The 21,337-nt window shown below is 61.3% G+C and overlaps 1 protein-coding gene across 3 annotated transcripts in view; it reads left to right on the forward strand.

Moving 5' to 3' along the window:
* PXDN (peroxidasin) overlaps positions 1-21,337 on the forward strand; it is a 77,530-nt gene that overhangs the window by 54,076 nt on the left and 2,117 nt on the right. For all 3 annotated transcript variants that reach the window (XM_045055045.1, XM_045055046.1, XM_023252163.2), the window contains 10 exons: positions 397-509; positions 1,241-1,397; positions 4,858-4,966; positions 5,509-5,666; positions 9,551-11,054; positions 13,371-13,505; positions 14,123-14,331; positions 18,117-18,237; positions 18,340-18,472; positions 20,742-20,855. In XM_045055045.1, coding sequence (XP_044910980.1) covers positions 397-509; positions 1,241-1,397; positions 4,858-4,966; positions 5,509-5,666; positions 9,551-11,054; positions 13,371-13,505; positions 14,123-14,331; positions 18,117-18,237; positions 18,340-18,472; positions 20,742-20,855 — 2,753 coding nt within the window. The remainder of the gene's footprint in view (positions 1-396; positions 510-1,240; positions 1,398-4,857; positions 4,967-5,508; positions 5,667-9,550; positions 11,055-13,370; positions 13,506-14,122; positions 14,332-18,116; positions 18,238-18,339; positions 18,473-20,741; positions 20,856-21,337) is intronic.

A 21,337-nucleotide genomic window follows, 5' to 3' on the forward strand; every position in this document is an offset into this window, starting at 1 on the left:
TTCCCACGTGGGCGTGGGCCAGGATCCTCACTTGCCTGGTGAGGAAAGCTCTAAGTGTGCGTTTCCCGTCCTAACCATCAGGCTCTCTCCGGGGCCCGTGACGTCCCGGTCCCCCCGCCCCACGTAGACAGGAGCTGGTTAGGGCTGCGGTCTGCTCTTCAGACGTGCTCCTCAGGTCCAGCGTGGGCCACGGGCAGACCATCTCCCCTTTCCTCCGGCCCTTTGGCCCTCTGCAGACAAGGCTAGGAGGCAGAGTGACAGGCTGAGACTGGCAAGAGTGCCCTGGGTCTGGCCTGGCTGCGGGCAAAGGGCTGTGCTCTTTTGAAGCCTTTTGCTGTAAATCACGAGTGTCTTGGGATTTCCACCGTGGTCAGCCGGCTGCCCCTTGCTTTGCAGTCACCCCGGTGTTTGCCAGCATTCCGAGCGACAGGACGGTGGAGGTGGGCACCAACGTGCAGCTCCCCTGCAGTGCCCAGGGGGAGCCTGAGCCCGTCATCACCTGGAACAAGGTAGCACCTGCCACGGGCGGGGGAGAGGGGGGTGGCTGCCGGCCGCGCGCTTCCTCTCGGAGTCAGCAGATGCTGCGGGCCCCTTACTGACAGAGCAAAACGAGGCAAATGCACAACACAGCATCATCCTCTTCGTGACCTTCCCCGTGACAAAAGCCAAGAAAACCTTCTGGCTAGATCCGTGGCCCCATAATCCATACAGGAGGTTTTTGGTGTTATTTCATTCTTCCGTGTTGTTTTTCTGAAGCCCAATGCAAAAGTGCATCTGCACGTTTAGCCATTATAAACAAGAGTTCGATGGGACGTGTCCCCGGAGGATGGGGTGGCCATGGGCAGGGGGCCCTCAGAGGGAGGCTTGAGTTCCCCCCACGGTCTGCCAGACTTCACCTGCCATGACCACACGGGGCCATCCCGCTGGCCCTTGCCCAAGCTCTGTACCTTCCCTACTGTCGTGCACACCACATAGGGGTGTCCTTTCATGAGCCCCCGATCCCCAATCCTGGAGACTCCAAGGAACTTATCTTTGTCTTCTCTGGATCTTTTGCAGGAGTTTAAGAAAACTCTCACCGAATTGGATTAAATGTTCTCTTTCTAGTTTTGGGTAGATGTGACCGCAGTCCGTGTGACCTGTCCACTCGTGAGGTCCTGACAGGCGGTGTCCCCACCCCAGAAAGACAACGCCTGCTTCTTGATCTTATTCTTAGTATCATTTCTGTTCTGCTTTGTTCCAGGATGGGGTTCAGGTGACGGAAAGCGGGAAGTTTCATATCAGCCCCGAGGGGTTCTTGACCATCCACGACGTCGGGACCGCGGACGCAGGCCGCTACGAGTGTGTGGCCAGGAACACTATCGGGCAGGCCTCCGTCAGCATGGTGCTCAGCGTGAGCGGTGAGTCCCCTCGGCGCGTGTGTCCTGAGGTTGGCAGACATTCTCCCGCGTGGACTCACATAGCAGGAGGGCACCTGGCCCAGCGCACTTGCAGACTGACGTCTGAGGGTTTTCAGGGTTATGGGAAGGCAGGGCACCCCCAGTTTGCAGGGGCGTTGCCGGGATCCTGAGAGGAGAGCCGCCTGCCCAGCCTCACACGCTCTGGCGGCCACCCCGAGACCGCAGGCGCTGTGGTCACGTGCCCTGTGTGGCTTTTCTTGATGAGGGGTTTGGTGGTTGGTGGAGTCGTCATCCAAACCCATTCGGGTCTGGGAGCATGTAATTTGCAGTCCCCATCTGGCAGGAGTGGCCGCGGCTGGTGCCCCTTCACTGTCCTCGCGCCGGTTCTGGAAGGGGCCACGTGTCCTCCCGGGATGGGTGTGTGTCATCACTGACCGGTCCCACCCCGGACCCTGAGCCACGCTGAGCCCACCTCTGCATCTGCCCCTTGCCTGTCTCGTTCACCTGTTCTGTCCACATGCTGCCGCCTTCTTCCTGAAGGCTCAGATCCCCGACGTGTCGCTGTCGCTGCCCTGTGCCCTGTGGCTCCAGGACAAACCCACAGTGTTAGGTTGGACCCAAAGTTGCGTCTTCTGTACGTCCCGTCAAGCTTCCCCTCCGCCATCCCGAGCGGCCACCACCTTCGCTTGGGTCTGTGTTTTTGCCTTCCTGCCTTCTCCACGGGCTTGTGAGTGCCCACAGGAAGCAATGGGGTTGGGTTGGTTTGTACGCCCACCACCCCCCACGCCTTAAGCCTAAAGCCACTTCTTAAATAGGAACCACGGGGGCTCCCGGGTGGCTCAGTCAGTGAGGTATCTGATTCTTGATTTCAGCTCAGGTTGACTCCAGAGTTGTGTGATTCAGCCCCGAGTCGGGCTCTGCGCTGACAGTGTGGAGTCTGCTTGGGATTCTCTCTGCCCTCTCCCTGCTCTGCCTCTCCCCAACTTGTGCTTTCTGAGTCTCTCTCTCCAAATAAATAAAAAAATAAAAGGGCAGCCTTTTTAAAAAAATGAAAAAAAAAAGTGAACCATTAAGGAATAACTGGAAGCCTGATTTTGGAGGGTTTTTTTAGGGAAAAATATTATTTTCCCATCATACATGGTGTGTGAAATGGATGTAAAATTAGATTGGTGAATTTTATGCCTGTGTTTTTTTAATTACAGTTTTTTATACCTGAAGTAATGTTACTTAAATGTGAATTGGTTATATATGAGATTTAAAAATAATCTCCCCACGATCCCACCTCTAAGAAATAAGCACTATTAACGTTTTGGTGAATTGCCTTTATTTTTTCAAAAAGTAGGTAAATGTTTTCGTGTTAGTTTTCGTGATTGTCGTTTACAGAGGAAAACAAATTGAAGTGATTCATAATAATGAAACATTGGAGTCATAACATTCTATACAATTATCGGACCCTCTCGTCTAGCACTTGGCGTAAAAACATTCGGTTCCAAAAGTTAGTAAGTTTGGCTCCGTGCGAGACCCACTGTGTGTGGGGGGGTCTGCCTGGGAAATGCTGTTTGGTCACGTGGGTCGAGAGCGGGTAAATATGTTCCACGCGCCGTGGCTCGCCGTCTGCGTGCCCGTGTCGGCGGGGAGGTGAGCGTCCCGGGCAGCCGCTCTGTACACGGCTGAGGGCGGGCGCAGGGGTGTGGGGGGCCCGAGGGGCTGCGGCTCACGTGCAGGCGGCGGACGCGGACGAGTAACAGAGCGAACAGCAGGCTCCAGTCGTGATCCGACCGGCAGGCTGGGGCTCGGGGCAGGTGGTCGGGGAGGACCCGCCCTGGGCACGCACATTCTGAGGAGCGGGGCCGCGTGGCCTGGCGCGAGTGGCGGGCGTGAGGCCTGAGGTTGGGACGGGCCGAATGCCAGAGGCCAGGCGGGGTCGGGGCCTCGTCAGCCGGGCTGTAGTCTGGCTTTTATTGCACGGGTGTGGGAAGCCACCGGAAAGGTCCGAGCAGTTCCGAGGCAGTAAGGACGGTGAGGTGTGGGGGAGGGAGCGAGGACGGTGTCTGCCAGTGTCCCAGTCGACGTGCTGCCGCAGCACGGGCGTGATGGGCCTGCCGGCCGTGGACCCACGCAGAGCCCGGCGGGCGAGCGCCGTTCGCTGAGATGTCACAGAGCAAGGTGGAGGCTGGGATGAGACGCACGGAAGGTTCTGTGTCCACGCGTGAAAAGCATGAGTAAGCTTCAGGGAGAGAGATGGGCTGGTGCGGATTTGTGAGTATTTAGACCACTGCCCCGTGTGACCCCCAGGGAGGGCCTGAGGCTGGCTGGGCTCAGCGGGGAGGTCTGGTGGGAAGGAGGAAGCAGCCACACCGCTGCAGAAGGGACAGGGATGGGGGTAGGCATCAGGAGGCAGGAGTGGGGATCAGGTAGACCTGGTTCCTGTAGGTCCTTGGGAGGTGTGAGGAATCAGGAGGGAGTGTGTCCCAGCGGGAGGGAGTGTGTCCCCAGAGGGAGAAAGTGTGTCCCCAAAGGGAGGAAGTGTGTCCCAGGAAGAAGGAAGTGTGTCCCAGGAAGGAGGAAGTGTGTCTCAGAAAGGAGGAAGGAGGGAGTGTGTCCCCAGAGGGAGGAAGGAGGAAGTGTGTCCCAGGAAGGAGAAAGTGTGACCCCGGAGGGAGTAAGTATGTTCCCGGAATGAGGAAAAAGGAAGTGTGTCTCAGGAAGGAGGAAGTGTGTCCCTGGAGGGAGCAAACGTGTCCCAGGAAGGAGGAAGTGTGTCCCAAGGCCAAGTGAAAGAAGCATTTCAATAAGATCATTTAAATTTGTGTCAGACTCTGGAAAGGCTGAGTACGTTTAGGGAAAAAAGTACCACTTCGTGCCCAGTGACCTTTGCTCCAGCTGCGTCAGTGGATAGGGGTAGAAGATCGGTTGGTTTCGGGGTTATTTTATTTAGCAAACTCTGGTATTAAGTGGGAAGAGACGAGAAGAGGGAAGTGGAAAAGCCCAGAGTCCTGCAGGCTAAGCCGTGTGCGCGTGGTAATGGTGCGCTCGTGGCGGCGACGTGATCAGCCCATAGTGGACAGGAAAATGGAGGGAGCAGAGTCTTTGTAGGGGCGAACGGCTGGAGATCCAGGCACCTGTGGAGGGTTTGGCCACTGACGGAAGGACGGAATCCACCAGGAATTAAAATTGGCCGGAGCCGAGCCTCCACTCGCGGCCGGGCTTCGCTGGAAGAATTGGCTGCTTCACGTCCGAGCTACTTTTCCCGTCCTCCTCCAGGGTCACGTGGTTTCAGAAATTAAGGTCTATAATTTACATATGACTTGAAAATAGCTTCTAGCGTGATTTAACTTTGGTGTGAAAAATAGTACTGGAGGGAGGTGTGCCTTAGTCTAAATGATGTCGTGTCCAGATGTGATCACCTGAGTAACTTGCGGGGCAGTTTTTGGGTAACGAACGACTTTGTGTTTTCCAGTTCCTGACGTCAGCCGAAACGGGGACCCGTTTGTGGCCAAATCGATCGTTGAAGCAATTGCGACTGTGGACAGAGCCATAAACTCAACCCGCACGCACCTGTTTGACAGGTACTGGGGGCGGAAATGGGTTCAGACCACTGTTTGGTCAGTCTCCGGGGTGAAGCGAATGCGGTTCAGGACACGAAGCTGTGACCTATGGCGTCTGAAGAAAGACCTTTCAATTTAAAAGTCACACTCTCCATTGGCACCGGGTTTTGTGGGGTTCAGATAACAAAAGTCACCGTTTCTGAGTAGCAGCTGAGCTGTGACTCACAAATAAGACGTTTTCGGAAAATCTCCACTTACTCACTTGGCTTAGTACCGAATAATGGGGCAAAAACAAAGTATTTGTCGGGTGCGTTGTATCTGCTTGTGTTGGCAGCTCCAAAGTGTTTTTTCCTGCCTCATAACTATGTGTCTTCTCTGTTGGTTTAACGATTTGCCTTTAGCGTCTTTGGTTTTGACGCTTTCCACTTGGGATGCGTAAGGCACGGTCCGCCACGTCTAGAGAAGCGGCTTCGCCAACACTCAGCGTCAGTGATCGTACCTTGGGGTGTGATGTTCGTTCTCAAGGGTTTTTTCTGTTCTTCCCTCCGCTCCTGACCCGTTAGCCGTCCCCGTTCTCCCAATGACCTGCTGGCCTTGTTCCGGTACCCGAGGGACCCCTACACCGTGGAGCAGGCACGCGCGGGAGAGATATTTGAGCGGACGTTGCAGCTGATTCAGGAGCACGTGCGGCACGGGCTGATGGTCGACCTGAATGGAACAAGTTAGTCCTGGGGTCTTTCTCTCCCGAGTGCCAGGCGTCCACCCCACCTGTGTGGCCTCCTTGGGGCCATGCCCGCATCCCCGTGTGAGTACAGGCTCGGCTGCCCGGGTGCGGGCCACGCCGGGTCCTGCAGCGACGGCCTCGGGTGTCTTGGACGCCCACACGCTGCTGGCCCCCGGCCGAGACCCTCGGTTCCCCATGACAAATGGCATGGAGGGAAGAGGGGGCAGGGCAGCGGCTGCCACGTGAGGCTGTGCACACGGGCCGAAGCACTGCGGGCCGTCGGGACGGCATCTGCGGCGCTCGGGTGTTTGCAAAGCGGCTGCTGAGGCCTCCCGGGTGAAATGTGCACGGTGGGTGACTGATGCCCTCTCTCCGGCCCCCGCCGTGCTGGGAGCAGAGCAGCGCCGCGAGAAGTGCCGGGTGGCCGTGGCTTTTATTCTGGAAAAGCAGCCTTCCCACCACGCGTATTCTTTCACCGCTTTCCGGGAGCACGCACAGTCCCCTCTCTCTGGGAGGCAGGCTCCGGGTTTTCAGGGTTTTCTGATTGGTCTTCAATGAGCCGATCTTTTCCATCAGGACAGAAATGTTGGAGAATTTGACATTCTTAGATACGTGCACGTGGCTCGAAGATGTGGGAATGGGCCCCTGTCCTTGGGAGTGGAACGCGTCCTTCAAGCCTGACCTCTGCCTTGCGCTGGTTTGGGGCTGAGCTTCCTGGCGCAGGTGTGCAGACTATAGGCCTGTTTCCTCGTCCTGGAGGGCGCTGGCCTCGGTTGAGTGTCGGGGGCCATCTCCGGACGTTTGCTCTCTTCCGTGGACTGCCAGCCTCACCTTGGAGGTGCTGCCTGGGGAGCCTGTGTTGGGCACTTCTCCACTCTTCGGGCCCAGGATGGGGACAGGGATGTGTGAGGCTCATAGCCTTGTCTTGTGGACAGGGACATGTGGGGTCTGTGGCCTTGTCTCCGTGGACAGGGATGCGTGAGGCTCGTGGCCTTGTCCCTATGGACAGGGATGTGTGGGGTCTGTGGCTTTGTCCCCGTGGACAGGGATGCGTGGGGCTCGTGGCCTTGTCCCCATGGACAGGGACGCATGGGGTCTGTGGCCTTGTCCCCATGGACAGGGATGCCTGGGGCTCGTGGCCTTGTCATCGTGGTGCCTCACGGTGTCCCCAGCCGTCTGCGATAGGGACCATGCTCTGCCCCCTGTGGGGGCCCGGGGGGTTGCCTGGTTTTCTTCCTCCCTTTCTTTGTGTGGCTCATTGTTCAGGAGCTAAATGTGGCCGTGGCGGCTTCCACAGGAAGGTCCTAGACACTGTGCGGCCTCTGTACGAGGCAGAGCCCGTCTGCTGTTGGTCCTTGTGCAGGACTGCGAGGTCGCCTCCCATCAGCACGTGCTGTTTACAGGAACACGGAGACCTGGACAGACAGGAATCAGTCAGCACCCCGGCACGGGTGCACAGCCCGCCCCACTCGGGGTGTCAGGCTGGGCAGGTTGGGCTGGAGCAGGTGGAGAGACCGGAGAGGGGACAGGATGAGGGAACTCTTGGGTGCCCAACCGGAAAGGGCCCCTGAGGCGAGAGGAGGGTTTTGTCATCGTCTCCGTGATGTGGGGGCCATGGGGCTTCTTGTAGAAAAGTGACCTGATCACGTGGATCAGGTTGTTGGGTGGCCTTGATGTGAAGGGGGAGGGGCAGCGTGGGACGCGGGGCAGGTGGCCCAGGGGGTCCTGGGTGGCCAGTGTCCGTGGAGTGACCCAGGGGCACCTGTGGAGTGACCTGGGCGGGTTCTAGGTCATGGGTGTCCGTGGAGTGGCTGCGTGGGGAGGTGAAGCATTGGCAGTAGGGTGGCCAGCGAGTGGGGTGGCTTCCAGCTGTGCCGAAGGCAGAGGTGACAGTCAGGTGACTGGGTCTCTGCCCAGGGGCAGGAAGGCCAGAGGTGACTCTGGGTGAAGTGGGGAAGCTGGAGGCCAGGTTAGTGGTGGGAGGGACCGTCTCACCTCCAGCAGCTCGCAGGCATGCTCAGGGGACGCTGGTCACCAGGGGTACCTGTGCCCTCGAGCTGCAAACCCCGGTGTCCTAACTCGCCTTCGGAGCCTTCCGATGACGGTCGTTCCGCACCTGTGCCCGACACAGTCCGGTCTGTTCCATTGGCCTCAGGTGCCTTCTTTTCCTCGAATTTCAGTGTTTTCCCTGGTAGCTGCTTGTTTGCCTTCGGGGGTGGTTTTCACATCGAAAGCAAAGAGCGAGCAAGCGTGGTTGTGGATGGTCAGGGCAGCACGCAGAATCCCTGGCGACCAGCTCGCTACCCAGAACTCCCTGATGCAGCCGGCGGTCGGCCCGCCGGGTTAGTAGGAAGGCTCGGCCTGGCAGCAGTTTATCAGGGCGCTGGGGGAGACTCGGGCGTTCAAAGCACAGCACACGTGTCTGGGTTCACAAAGGTGGCCTGTCTGTGTCTAGCCCTGCCTGCTGGCCGGTGCCCGTGCTTGCCTGGGCTGTGCTCGTCCCTCCGACTGGAAAGCAGGCCAGAGGAGAGAAGGGCAGTGCAGGGGGACGCCAGCCCCGACCCCTGGGGGTTCTGGGGCTTCCCGAGGTAGATACCCCGATCCCGCTTTGCCGTGTCTGCGAGGTGCCCGCGGAGTGTTCAGGTCTGAGGGAGCCGAGCGTCGGGCCGGCTCTCAGCCCCGCGTGCCTGTCCTCTCATGCGGCACGCCTGCCCCCTCCCACCTCCAACTCGCTGTTCCCTCCATGGGTGGGACTGGCTCGGCTCCTTTAACCGTAGGCAGAGTCCGTCTTGACCGGCTTCTAGCAGGTACCGTGCAAGACGGTGGTGACCAGGAGTCTAGCAGCGTGGGCGGACGTGTGAGCCCGTGTGCCCGTGCACGCGTGCCCTTCTGTGTGCGCGTGTGCCCCTCTGCCTATGTGCCGTGTGTACACGTGTGCCCCTGCGTGTGAACATGTACTCCTACACGTGCATATGTGCCCTTGCGTGCGTGCTCTTGCTTGTGTGTGCGTGCCTCTGTGTGTGCACGTGTGCCCCGGGTGTGCGCGCCCCTCTGCACGTGTACGTCTGCGTGTGCGTGCCTGTGTGTGTGTGCACGTGTGCCCCTGGGTGTGTGTGCCCGTCTGTGTGCACGTGTATGTCTGCATGTGCTCCTGTGTGCTCTTGTGTGTGTGTGCCTGTGTGTATGCACGTGTGCCCCTGCGTGTGCATGTGCTTGTGTGCCCTGCGTGTGAACGTGTACCTCTACACGTGCATATGTGCCCTTGTGTGCATGCTCTTGCTTGTGTGCGCGTGCCTCTGCATGTGCACGTGTGCCCCTGGGTGTGTGCGCCCCTCTGCACGTGTACGTCTGTGTGTGCTCCTGTGTGTGTGCACGTGTGCCCCTGCGTGTGCATGTGCTTGTGTGCCCTGCATGTGAATGTGTACCTCTACATGTGCATATGTGCCCTTGTGTGCATGCTCTTGTGTGCGCATGCCTCTGCGTGTGCATGTGTGCCGCTGGGTGTGTGCGCCCCTCTGCACGTGTACGTCTGCGTGTGCGTGCCTGTGTGTGTGCACGTGTGCCCCCGTGTGTGCCTGTACTGTGCACACGTGCACGTCCCCCTGAGCGTGAAGCTCTTCCAGCAGTCCCAGAACAGGCCCCTGGAGCACGTCAGCTCTTTCCCGGCCGTTCCTGCCGGGACCCCTTCCCCGGCACTGTGTGGACCCCGGGCCGTCCCCCGCTCCCCCACCGCGCGCGCCCATCCCACGAAGGTCCCCTCCCCTGGCTCCCGGCCCGGCAGGCAGGACTGGGTGGGGGAGGACAGGACCGCGGGGGCCAGGGCCGCGTGCCCGTGTGCTGCCCGCCGTCCAGAGGGTGAGCCGCGTCCCCCTCTGCCGCAGGTTACCACTACAACGACCTCGTGTCCCCCCAGTACCTGAGCCTCATCGCCAACCTGTCCGGCTGCACGGCCCACCGGCGCGTGAACAACTGCTCGGACATGTGCTTCCACCAGAAGTACCGCACGCACGACGGCACCTGCAACAACCTGCAGCACCCCATGTGGGGCGCCTCGCTGACCGCCTTCGAGCGCCTGCTGAAGGCCGTGTACGAGAACGGGTTCAACACCCCGCGGGGCATCGACCCCGGCCGGCTGTACCACGGCCACGCGCTGCCCGTGCCTCGCTTGGTGTCCACGTCCCTGATCGGGACCGAGACCGTCACGCCCGACGAGCAGTTCACGCACATGCTCATGCAGTGGGGCCAGTTTCTGGACCACGACCTGGACTCCACGGTGGTGGCCCTGAGCCAGGCTCGCTTCTCCGACGGACAGCACTGCAGCTCCGTGTGCGGCAACGACCCCCCCTGCTTCTCGGTCGCCGTGCCCCCCAACGACCCCCGCGTCAGGAACGGGGCTCGCTGCATGTTCTTCGTGCGTTCCAGCCCCGTGTGCGGCAGCGGGATGACGTCCCTCCTCATGAACTCCGTGTACCCGCGGGAGCAGATCAACCAGCTCACCTCCTACATCGACGCCTCCAACGTGTATGGGAGCACGGAGCACGAGGCGCGCGCCATCCGGGACCTGGCCAGCCACCGGGGGCTCCTGCGGCAGGGCATCGTGCAGCGGTCGGGGAAGCCGCTGCTGCCCTTTGCCACTGGGCCGCCCACGGAGTGCATGCGGGACGAGAACGAGAGCCCCATCCCCTGCTTCCTGGCCGGGGACCACCGCGCCAACGAGCAGCTGGGCCTGACCAGCATGCACACGCTGTGGTTCCGGGAGCACAACCGCGTGGCCGCCGAGCTGCTCTCCCTGAACCCGCACTGGGACGGGGACACCATCTACCACGAGGCGAGGAAGATCGTGGGCGCGCAGGTGCAGCACATCACCTACCAGCACTGGCTGCCCAAGGTGCTGGGCGAGGTAGGCATGAAGGCGCTGGGCGACTACCGCGGCTACGACCCGGGCGTCAACGCCGGCATCTTCAACGCCTTCGCCACGGCCGCCTTCAGGTTCGGCCACACGCTGGTCAACCCCGTGCTCTACCGGCTGGACGAGAACTTCGAGCCCATCGTGCAGGGACACATCCCCCTGCACAAAGCCTTCTTCTCTCCCTTCCGCATCGTGAACGAGGGCGGCATTGACCCGCTGCTCCGGGGCCTGTTCGGCGTGGCCGGGAAGATGCGTGTCCCCTCGCAGCTGCTGAACACGGAGCTCACCGAGCGGCTCTTCTCCATGGCGCACGCGGTGGCCCTGGACCTGGCCGCCATCAACATCCAGCGGGGCCGGGACCACGGCATCCCGCCCTACCACGAGTACCGAGTGTACTGCAACCTGTCGTCCGCCCACACCTTTGAGGACCTGAAAAATGAGATCAAGAACCCCGAGATCCGGGAGAAGCTGAGACGGTGAGTTGAAGGAGGAGCCACCGTGTGGCGTCTTGGGTTTCTCAGCGTTGTCAGGGTCAGGCGTGCCGAGAAAGGTGGCCCCACGTGTGCATGGCTGTTGTTCTCGGGATTCTAGTGTGTGTTTGTGCAGCCGGGAGGGCAGAGCCTGTGAGGGGTCGCCTTCGGAGGCCGTGCAGGTGCAGGGAGCGGTGGCCACAGCCACGTGGGTGCCCGGCCTGCTTGTGCAGGGGAGTCCGACGGGAGGGGAAGGACCTGCGGGGAACCTCGGGGCCCAGCGTGCGTGCGTGGGGCTCTGTGGGCAGCTCCCTTGCTCGCAGCAGGCAGAGAGCGCCAGAGCTCGGCCAGCACGACAGGGACACCTCTGTGTCCGGGGACCACTGCCCACAGCCTCAGGCAATCGTGCGGGCTCCGGGGAGCAGGTGCCCGGGGCCTGTGGCGCTGGAACCGTGAGGGTGCTCTGGGCACCCCAAGACCACAGGGGCAGCAGGGAGGTTAGCGGCCTTGGTCCCTGGCTGGGCGGTGCGTTAGACCTGCATTTCTCCACTCACTCAGCCGTCCGCCCTTCTCACGGGCACGGCTGCCCTTGGCTTGCTGACTACCTACCGTGTGACTTATCATTCCTTTAATGCAAATAGTCCCTCTTCAGAGTTTTTCCATAACGATCCCTCCTCGTCCTCGGACTTGTCAAGTACGTCTACAAGTCATTGTGTATTTAAGTTGCGTTCTTTCACGTTGGAAAGAATTGTTTGAAAAAGGAAAGCTTTCTGAGGCCACACTGCGTGCTTTCTGGACTCTCCGGTTCGCCCGGTTCGCTTATTCTGAGCTACTCACTTTCCACCGAAGGTGAGGCGTTCCCCAGTTAGGATCTGACCGTGGCTTCTCCAGGACGATCACTTTTTACTCGTAACTTATCGCGAGGTGCGACGACGTGAACGAACCTAGCCCTCCTGAGTCCGGCGCGTTCCAGCGTCCTTTAAGTAACGGTATCAGGCTGCCGGTTTGTGTGAATCCTGCGGCACTGGGACGTCACCGGGCACAGAACCGCTCGGTCAGGATTTGCGGGATCTGTGTTTCTTACGTGCCGGTCCCGTCCGGATGAACACGGGTCGCTCTCCCGTATTTCTCTGCTTTGCCAAACTCCGTTCACGACAGTGGGGAGACCCTAGTGTCCCAGCGCCACAGGCCGGGGGAGGGGTGCCCGCCTCGTGCGCCGCAGACCCTGGGCAAGAAACTCCACCGTCTTCACCACAACTGCGAGTTCTTCAGCCGTCAGCCTCCGAGCCCCGTGGGAAGGGTGGGGGGCCTGGCCCGAGTGGGTGCTCCCTGCTGGCTGTGGCCCCCAAGCGAGCGGGTGTGGGCGCTGTCCCCTCGTGGGGAGCGGCTCCTTCAAGCGGAGGCCGCGTCGGCGGCGAGGTCACAGGAGCCGGGCAGGCTGGGGCTCCCGACTTCCCCGCCTGCCCTCAGCCCCGCTCCCCAGGGAAACCACGGCACGAGGCTCCTCTGTTTGCAGCCGAGGTCAGTGCTGATGGAGTGGGGCTTGGCGGGAGCGCCCAGCCACCCTTCTCGAGGGTGCCTGAGCAGCACCCCCTTTCCTCTGTGGCCACAGCCCCACGGGCGGAGCCGGCCGCGCCTCTGAGCCGGATAGTGCGCGTTTAGAAAACCCAGCTGAGCTCTGAGTCCCAACTGAGACCAAGCACCCGCGTCTGGGAGAGCCGCGTGCGTGTCTCAGGGGAGAGCCTGCCGCCAGCTCTCTGCCCGCCTGCTTGTGCTTCGCGGGAGCTGGAAGAGCTCGATGAAAGTGTTTGCTCTTGAACGTTTCAACCCCGCTGTCTTGGCCTCCTGTGCTGTTCTGCTGAGCAAATGGCTTCGTTACTGCAAACCTATTTTCAACAAACGGTAGAATTCCAGCGTCACAATTACCCCTTGGAAAGTCTGTCCTCAGTTATGTGAAGTTTGTTTATTTATATTTATGAAAAAAACCTGGAAGGTTGTACATTATCCTGCCAAGTGTGATGATCTCTGAACAGAAAAGGTGGGATTTTAACTCTCTTCCTGTATTTCTTGGTTTTTTCTGAACTTACAATAAACGTGCGGTTTGCTTTATGCGTGTGTATACATATATGCACAGAAAGTAGGGAAAAGTTTTGAAACGTAACGGATAGACGGTTTGAGTGATGATGAATGTTCTTTGTGGAAAGCAGGTCTGAATGATGCTAAATGGTGGTAAAGATGGGGACTTTCTCACGTTGGTTTTGTGTACCAGCTACCGCACGCCTAGGCAAATTTGAGGTTTCACTTGGTTGTTTTCCTCTGTAGGTTATACGGGTCCCCCCTCAACATCGACTTATTTCCTGCCCTCATGGTAGAGGATTTGGTCCCTGGCAGCCGACTGGGACCGACCCTGATGTGCCTGCTGAGTACACAGTTCAAGCGCCTGAGAGATGGGGACAGGTAAAGGCAGGTGCCGGAGGGACGACAGGTGAAGGCAGGTGAGGCCGGGGAGAGCCTCTGCTCGGAAACGCACCTTTCCGGGGACTCGGGGATGTGCAGGGCAGGTGGCGGAGACTGTGTCCAGGTGAAAGTGGATGAGCGTCTTCGCGCCTCGCCGCGTTCGTGATTAGCTCCCCAGCGTGGGGACTTGCCCCCGACTGCAGCCCCAGGATCCCGTGACCCAGTTCACAGGTGCTTTCGTGCCCTTCCACGTAGTGAGGGCATCTCTGTTCCCAAGAACGGTGCACACGGTTCAACCGCCGTGGCAGTTCGGAGGGATCTGAGCTTCTGGCAAGACTGACAACGATGACACGAGTGGGGTTTACCGCAGAGCGATGCAGCAGGGGCCAAGCCACGCCAGGGGTCTCACCCCCACCTGCGCCAGCTTCTCTGCTGCGTCCAGTACAGGCCCCGTGTGTTGCGTCTTGAGTAGGAGGCGTGATCCGTGCTTGAGCCCCTCTTAAGTGACAGCGGACTGGGCCCCGCGGCGTCCGTGCCGTCGGCAGAGCTTCCTGGCGGTTTCCCCGCGCCTCCGCGGGGCCTCCGGGCGTCTGACCTTGCTCTCATTCTGGAAACAGGCTGTGGTACGAGAGCCCGGGGGTGTTCTCCCCGGCGCAGCTGACACAGATCAAGCAGACGTCGCTGGCCAGGATTCTGTGCGACAACGCGGACAACATCACGCGTGTGCAGAGGGACGTGTTCAGGGTGGCCGAGTTCCCCCACGGCTACAGCAGCTGCGACGACATCCCCCGCGTGGACCTGCGCGTGTGGCAGGACTGCTGCGAAGGTGCGCGTCCCCGACGCCCGGCCCCTCCCTCGGCCCCTCCCTCGGCCCCTCCCTCGCCTCTGTGGTTTGTCTTCCCCACTGCCTGCCCGCTCCTGCCGCACTCACCGCCTGCCGTGGTGCTCCCGGGGTGTCTGGCGCGGTGCTCCCGGGGTTCCTGCCAAGGTGCTCCCAGGGCAACTGATGTGGTGCTCCCGGGGCGTCTGGCGTGGTGCTCCCGGGGCTCCTGCCAAGGTGCTCCCAGGGCATCTGGTATGGTGCTCTCTGGACGCTTGGCCGCAGTGGGGACAGAACCAGGTACTGCCCCTGCGGGCAGCCATGCAGGGTCGCTGCACAGTCTGAGAGGCCGCGGTCACGAAGGGCTGGTGGTGACGTGGTGGCGTTTCCTGTAAGTGACGTGCCCAGTGGAGGAGACAGGAGACGAGAGTGTGCATGAGGAGACGGGCTTCTGTGTTGTCTCTGAAACCTAATGTGCGTCTAAACGGGGGCACTCGTGTGTTGTCCTGAGTGTCGTGTATGCGCACGCGCGGGTGGCCCTGCCACGTGGACGCCCCTCCTGGGCGTCTACTGTGTGCTCAGTAGAGAAGTGTGTGCTGTGCGTCCAGACCCCTGTGAGAACACCGTACCCGGAGGGGCGCATTGTGTAAGATAAGGAGGAGGCCGAGGCCTGTGGAGGGGTGGGGAGGGGTGGCGCCCGGTCCCTGCCGCGGAGCCCTTGCACTCCCACTGTGGCGAACCACGAATTTCACCTTCTCATCTGAACGTGATTTTGGCTTCATTGAAACTGCATTCGGAGACTGGAATGTGGAAGCCGGGTGCGTTTGGAGCTGCCCTGCGTGACCCACACGCCCGCGGACACAGCTCCTTCCGCCCGGCACGCCGGTGGACAGGAGGCACGGACTAGAGTTGTTCCCTCTCCTTTCCGGAAGAAATAGTTCGGTCAGGCTCTTGTCCTCACTGGTGATTACTCTCAGGTGGCTGCTGTTTGCATGAGGAGGTATCGGAACCTGGGTCCGTGGCCTAGAGCTCTTTGCGGTGTCTCCCTTTGAGTCCGTGCCCGTGTGGGTGCCTTGTGCGTCTGCCCCCATTGGTTCTCTGCGTGTGAATGTACGGTGTGTGTACACGTAGGTGCTAAACAGGGATGTGTGGCACACGCGGTTCACAAGAGAGTTCGCGTGAAGACGAGGGCTGAGTTTACTGCACGCCCCATCTTCCAAAACATTTGTATTCTCACTATGACCTCGAAGGAACCATGTTCTTGTTTTTAGTTTTTTTGAAAAACATCGTCCTTGTTTGTCCAACTCCGCGTGCTTTCCTGCAAGTCTGGCAGAGGATGCAGGAAGCTGTCCTGACCCCTGGGAAAAGCCGGTTCTCGGATAACTGGCTTCCTGATAGCTTTACCAGGGGCCCCTTGCTGCATAGGAAGGGGCTGAGCCGGGGTTCCTGTTGTTCCGCTCGGAAAACCCAGAGTCCCAGGAGAGACGGGGTCTTGCCAGGCGGGCCTTTCCTGGAGCTGCTGGGGCCAGCTCTCCTGTCCGCGCAGCTGCCAAACGCATTTCTGACATCCTTTGTCCCCGACGCTTTTCCTCTGGAAGTAGCAGGCCCGGTCCAGAGCTGACCAAGTTAAAGGATGCTTTGTATTTAAAAAAAATTTTTTTTTACATTTATTTATTTTTCAGAGATAGAGTGAGACAAAGTGACAGTGGGGGAGGGGCAGAGGGAGAGGGAGACACAGAATCCGAAGCAGGCGCCAGGCTCCCAGCCGTCAGCACAGAGCCCGACGCGGGGCTCGAACTCACAGACCGCGAGATCGTGACCTGTGCCGAAGTCGGATGCTCAACCGACGGAGCCACCCAGGCGCCCCGGAAGGATGCTTTATAAGCTTTGTCTTTTATTGTAGCGCCAAAGTCGTGTTTAGAATACAGTAGGAAAAGAAAGTTTCGACAGACCGAACGTCGGTTGCTGTTTCCTTTCCATTCAGCTTCTAAAGACTCGCTGAAAGCAGCCCTCTGAGCTCCCCCCGGAGTCACAGCCGCGCGTCGTGTGCACAGAGGGGCCGGACGGGAGGGCTCCTGGGCGGGTGGTTTCAGAGGGGAGTTTCAAGTTGCCCCTCTGTGGGCAAGGAAGAGCACATAGGCACACGCACACACTGTTGCACGTGTTGGTGTATTTTGAAGTAATCGCGTGGGTTATAAAATACCGCAGGTGATTCCGGGACCTGAATAGATGCATCGGTCGTTTGTTACGTATCAGTCACTGTTCTCTCCCCCGTGTGTCTGTATGAATTCACGTGTGCCTAAGTATGCATGCGCGTGTGTATGCATATGTGTATACACACACGTGTATGCATGCACATGCGTGTGTACACCCACGCATGTGTATGTGCATCTGTGTGTGTGCATACACACATGTGTGTACTGTGTATGTGTGTACGTGCATGCAAGCACAGACGGGCGTGTGTCCACACGTGTGCGTATGTGCATACGCGTCTACACATGCACACATGGGTGCGTATGTGTGTACGTATGCATGCATATGCACACATTTTGCGTGTTTGTACACTTGTGTATGTGTGTGCATAGGTATGCACGTATGTATACTTACGTGTGTGTACTGGGGTGTGTGTGTGTGTGTGTGTTTGTAGGGAAATAGGGCATGTTTTCCTGAACTAGAGGAGGAAGTCTGAGCGTGCCCCCGTGCTCCTGAATAACTCACTCGTGTGTGTGTGTGGGCAAGATTGGGAAATTAGCGTGGATACACATGTACGTCCCATGACAGGGATTTAATCTCGCGCCCCGGGTCCCCTCTGTCCTCCGGGCCCACCGCAGCCTCTCCCTGGGTTCAGATCAGACCCGGCTCTGCGTTCGGGGCGCTGGCGCTCCGCGGGCGGGGCTGCGTTCTCTCGGTGCGGCCGCAGGAGGCGCTTGATGCCGGCCTGTCCCCCCGCGCGGGACCTTCACGAGGATTACTGGCTGGATCGTGGTGTCTGTTTGCCCAGCGGGAGTGTCGCCGTGGGCTCCTGGTGCCGCCCCGAGGGGCACCTGGCCGCACGGTGTGAGCACCGCTGGGGAGGGTGTGTGCTTTAGCGCCACGGGCCGCGCGTCCTCTGCTCCCACGGCGTTGCCCCAGGCCTCCGGGTCCCACGAGCCTACGCTGTGACCCTGCATGACATGGGTCCGGGAGCGGGTGGGAAGCCGAGTGGTGGCTGCTGACGATCGGAGGCGCGTGGAGGCCTCCGGGAGGCGCGGTCTGAGGGCAGAGGGGCTCCAGGCCCTGCCTTCCCTTCCCAGCGGCCGGCAGACAGAGCGCGGCCTGGCTCTTGCCCCAGCTTATGCTCCACATCCTGCTGTCTGGGGCCGGGCCGCCGGACGGGGCACCAGCGTGTGCAACGTGCTCCACATCGCGCCCCCCCCCCCGCCCGGCCACAGGGGAGGCTGACGCCCTGGCGCGAGCAGACGGACGTGAGGCCGGGACCGCGTGCCCCTGTCCCTGTGGTGGGGGAGGCCGGCATGGGTTTGCGAGGACGGCCGCAATGCTTCGTGCCTGCAGGAGGCCGGAGCAGGCTGGGGGCTCCCGGGAACGGGGTGGGGGGAGGGGACACAGTCAGAGGCCATCTTGCCTGTGGCGGGAGAAGGGAAGCACAGCCGGGCCCTCGGCCGCTGCGGCCGCCAGGCGGTGGCTTGAGTCGTACACATGCCGGAAGGCCAGCTGACGTCTCCCAGGATGAGCCTGTGTCTTCTGAATTGGACCCAGAGCCACCCGACACAGCCCTTCTGCTTGCGTTTCAGACTGCCGGACCCGGGGACAGTTCAACGCGTTCTCGTATCATCTCCGAGGCAGGCGGTCCCTGGGGTTCAGCTACCAGGAGGACGGCCCCGCCGGGGGAGCAGGACCCGGGGGGACACCAAGGTACGGCCGTCTCCGGGGTGAGGTCCCGCTGCTGGGCGGGGGCACGTGCAGCCACCGGTGGCCTCCAGCTCGAGTCACAGCGTCCCCTTCTCCCCCGCGCAGCATGGGGCAGCACAGAAAGCGCCCCGGCAATGCCACGGCCGCGTCCCATGAGCGTCCGCAGGTTCCGGGGACGAACGACTTCAAGGACTTCGTTGTGGAAATGCAGAAGACCATCACGGACCTCAGAGAGCAGGTAACTGCCTGGCACGTCCTCTCCCACATTGCAGATGGCACTGTGGCCACCGTGACTGCGTGGGCGTGCCACTGGTCTGCCCTCACGTGGAGCTTCCAGGGACACCACTTCCTTCTGGGGCCTCTTTGTGGCCTGTCCCCGGCCCAGCCACTTTGGGCTGCCCTCAGGATTCCCACGGCTGGGGGGCTCATGCTTTGAGCTGCCCGCAGGTGCCCTTGCGGGAGGGGGTCCCCGGAGCGGCCAGAGTCCGTAGGTCAGAAGGGGGCTCAGGATTAGGGCCACGAGGGAGAAGCCACACTTCAGGTCCCATCTTGAGGCCATGACGATGCGATCCTTGGTCCCAGGGCGGGATCAGGAGCTGGTTTGGGGTCAGGACCCCCTGGTGGGGGCAGGGCACCGTCTATACACTGGGCTCTTCTCTGGGCATCCGTAGGGTTTGCAGAAAACCATCTGTCCTCCCCGGCTCAGGGGACTTGCTTCCTCCTCTCCCATCTCTGTGTCCGGGCCTCCGTGGTGGGCTTTTATGTATCACGAGTGGAGACTGAGGCCTTAGTAATGAGCGTGCAGACCTTGGACGGTCCTTTTGGCAGGGATTCCTGATGTTGTGGAAACTTCTGGAGACGTGCCTGTGACTGGTGGTCTTGGAGCACGACCCCACTCCTACTTACGGGGCCGCCAGTCCTCAGGGATGGGACCCTGGGGTCTTCTGTCTCAGCCTCTCGGAGAGGTGTCCCGGCTCTGACCACGTCTGCCCTCCTGTCTTGACATGCACGTGCAGCGTGAGGTGATCTCACCTGACGGCCTTAATTTGCTGTCACACGGCAAATGGAGACAGGCTAGGAGGGGATAGCGGGCACCGTGCAGAGTTCAGGGTTTAAGGCACCAGGAGCAGCCCCCACTTGGAGCCTGAGAGACAACCAGGCTGTGACAAGCACAGGGTGTCCTGGGGGCCCAGCCCGAGACAGGTGGGCGCTGGGAGGCCTGAAGACAGTCTCTTGGAGACCCTTGGAGCGTCACAGGTGGGTGGGGGGCAGGGGGCGGGGGGGGGTGACGCTCTGCAGGTGGGGTAGTGTGAGCAGAGGCAGGAGGCAGGACGTGAGGCCAGCGTCTGTGGGTCCGTGACTTCTCGCACTTGCAGGATGAGGTGACTCTGCCGTCCCGTCTGTCCCCTTTGCTCTACGCAGCTCTGCGTTTCAGGGCAGGTGCTGGTCAGGGGCGCCAGGGCCGGTGCCATGCGGGGGGACATCTGCTGTGACTGCAGCCCAGGAGGGAGTGGGGGCACCTGTCGGGCTCCGTGCAGCTGTAGACGTGCTCCTGTAGACGTGCTCACAGTCTCCCCGAGGCGGACGTGGCTCCAGTCCTGGCCTTGCTGCCTCTGGCTTTACGCTGAAACGGGGTCAGCAGCCACCGAGGGAGCCCCCGCCGTCCCCAGCAGCCCCGCCCGGCCCGTGGCCCCCGCTGCTGCACCTCAGGGACCTTCCTTTCCCTCCCTTCTTGGAAGGTCCGGTGGCTTTCGAGGTCGGTTGTGCTGACAAGTGCCGGCTTCCGCTCGGAGCCTGCCTGTGACCTGCCGGCTCGGGTGCCCGTCGGCCCGTAAATGTCAGGTCACCAGGCCGTGGGTGAGCTGGGTGCTGAGTGCCCGGGGCAGGTGACTTCGCTGCTCTGGGCGGCGGTCTGGCCTCGCGCAGGGGGGAGGCCGTGCTGTTTTCCACGTGCTTCACACCACGTGCACGTCACGCGTTTCACTGACGGGGGCCCGTAGGGGGTCTGCGAGTTCACCGTTCGGCCCACTCCTGCCCTCCGTCAGAGCTGCGGGCACCATGTCAGGCAGTTGTGCCCAATTGTGCCCGTTTTGGGGGGTCTGGACATGCGGCTGCCTGTGACGGAAACCCCACGCGAGGACAGTCTGGACGTGCCGTCACCGCCGGCCCAGCCGCAGGGTCGGAGGAAGGGACGCCCGCGGAGCCCGGTCACGACCGTCGGCCGCCGGGGTCCAAGCTCAGGGTGTTCCCGTCCGGCTGGGTCTGGCGCTCGCCGGCCTGTGCGAAGCCGCCCTCCGATTCTCCGGGCTCCTCCTGCTCCCCCGCAGCTGCGCCTCCCGTGCCTTGCAGCGTAGGCCCGGGTGCGGCGTAGGCCGGCTCGGCTGTCGCCTGCCTGGTGACGGGCCGCCCCTGGGAGGCGCCGCTCCTGGCGACGGCACAGCCGCCCTTGCAGAGAGAAGCTCTCGGTCGCGTGTGACCCGCACACGTCTCTCTTTGCTTTGCGGCAGATAAAGAGGCTGGAGGCCCGGCTCAGCGCCACGGACTGCACGGACGCAGACGGGGAGCCTCACGCCAACGGCGCCACGTGGAAGCAAGACGCGTGTACCACCTGCGAGTGCCGTGTGAGTGTGGGGCCCCGGCACGTGGGCTCCGGGGCGGGCGGCCGCAGGGTCCGCCAGAGGCCCCAGTGCCTGTCTGGGGAGGGGGTGGCTCTTCCCCGAGAGCCGCCGTTACGGGGCGGCCCGCGCACCGCTGCCCGAGCAGTCCCGCCGGGTGGCCTGGGCCTCCAGAGGAAGGGGACGGGCCGCCGTGGTGCCCGGGCCGGAGGCTGGGGGCAGAGGCTGGGGGCACAGCACAGGGCAGTGGGCCGGTCTGGTGCCCCAGATGCGCACCGGGAAGGGGATTCTTCCTCCGGTCCGGGGACGGGAGAGGCAGGCGCCCCAGGATCCCTGGCGGTTGTCACGTTTGGGCAGGGCAGGGACCGCGCCTCCTGACTTTTTCCTCCTCTGGCTGACATCCCCGGACACGGGGTCTCGGGTGGGGCCAGGAGGGTGTGCTGAGCCCCAGGTCCCGGGCTGTCCTCAGGGTGGGGAGCCGAGGGCGG

Source organism: Felis catus, chromosome A3 (assembly GCF_018350175.1).
Source record: "Felis catus isolate Fca126 chromosome A3, F.catus_Fca126_mat1.0, whole genome shotgun sequence".
Lineage (NCBI taxonomy): Eukaryota > Metazoa > Chordata > Mammalia > Carnivora > Felidae > Felis > Felis catus.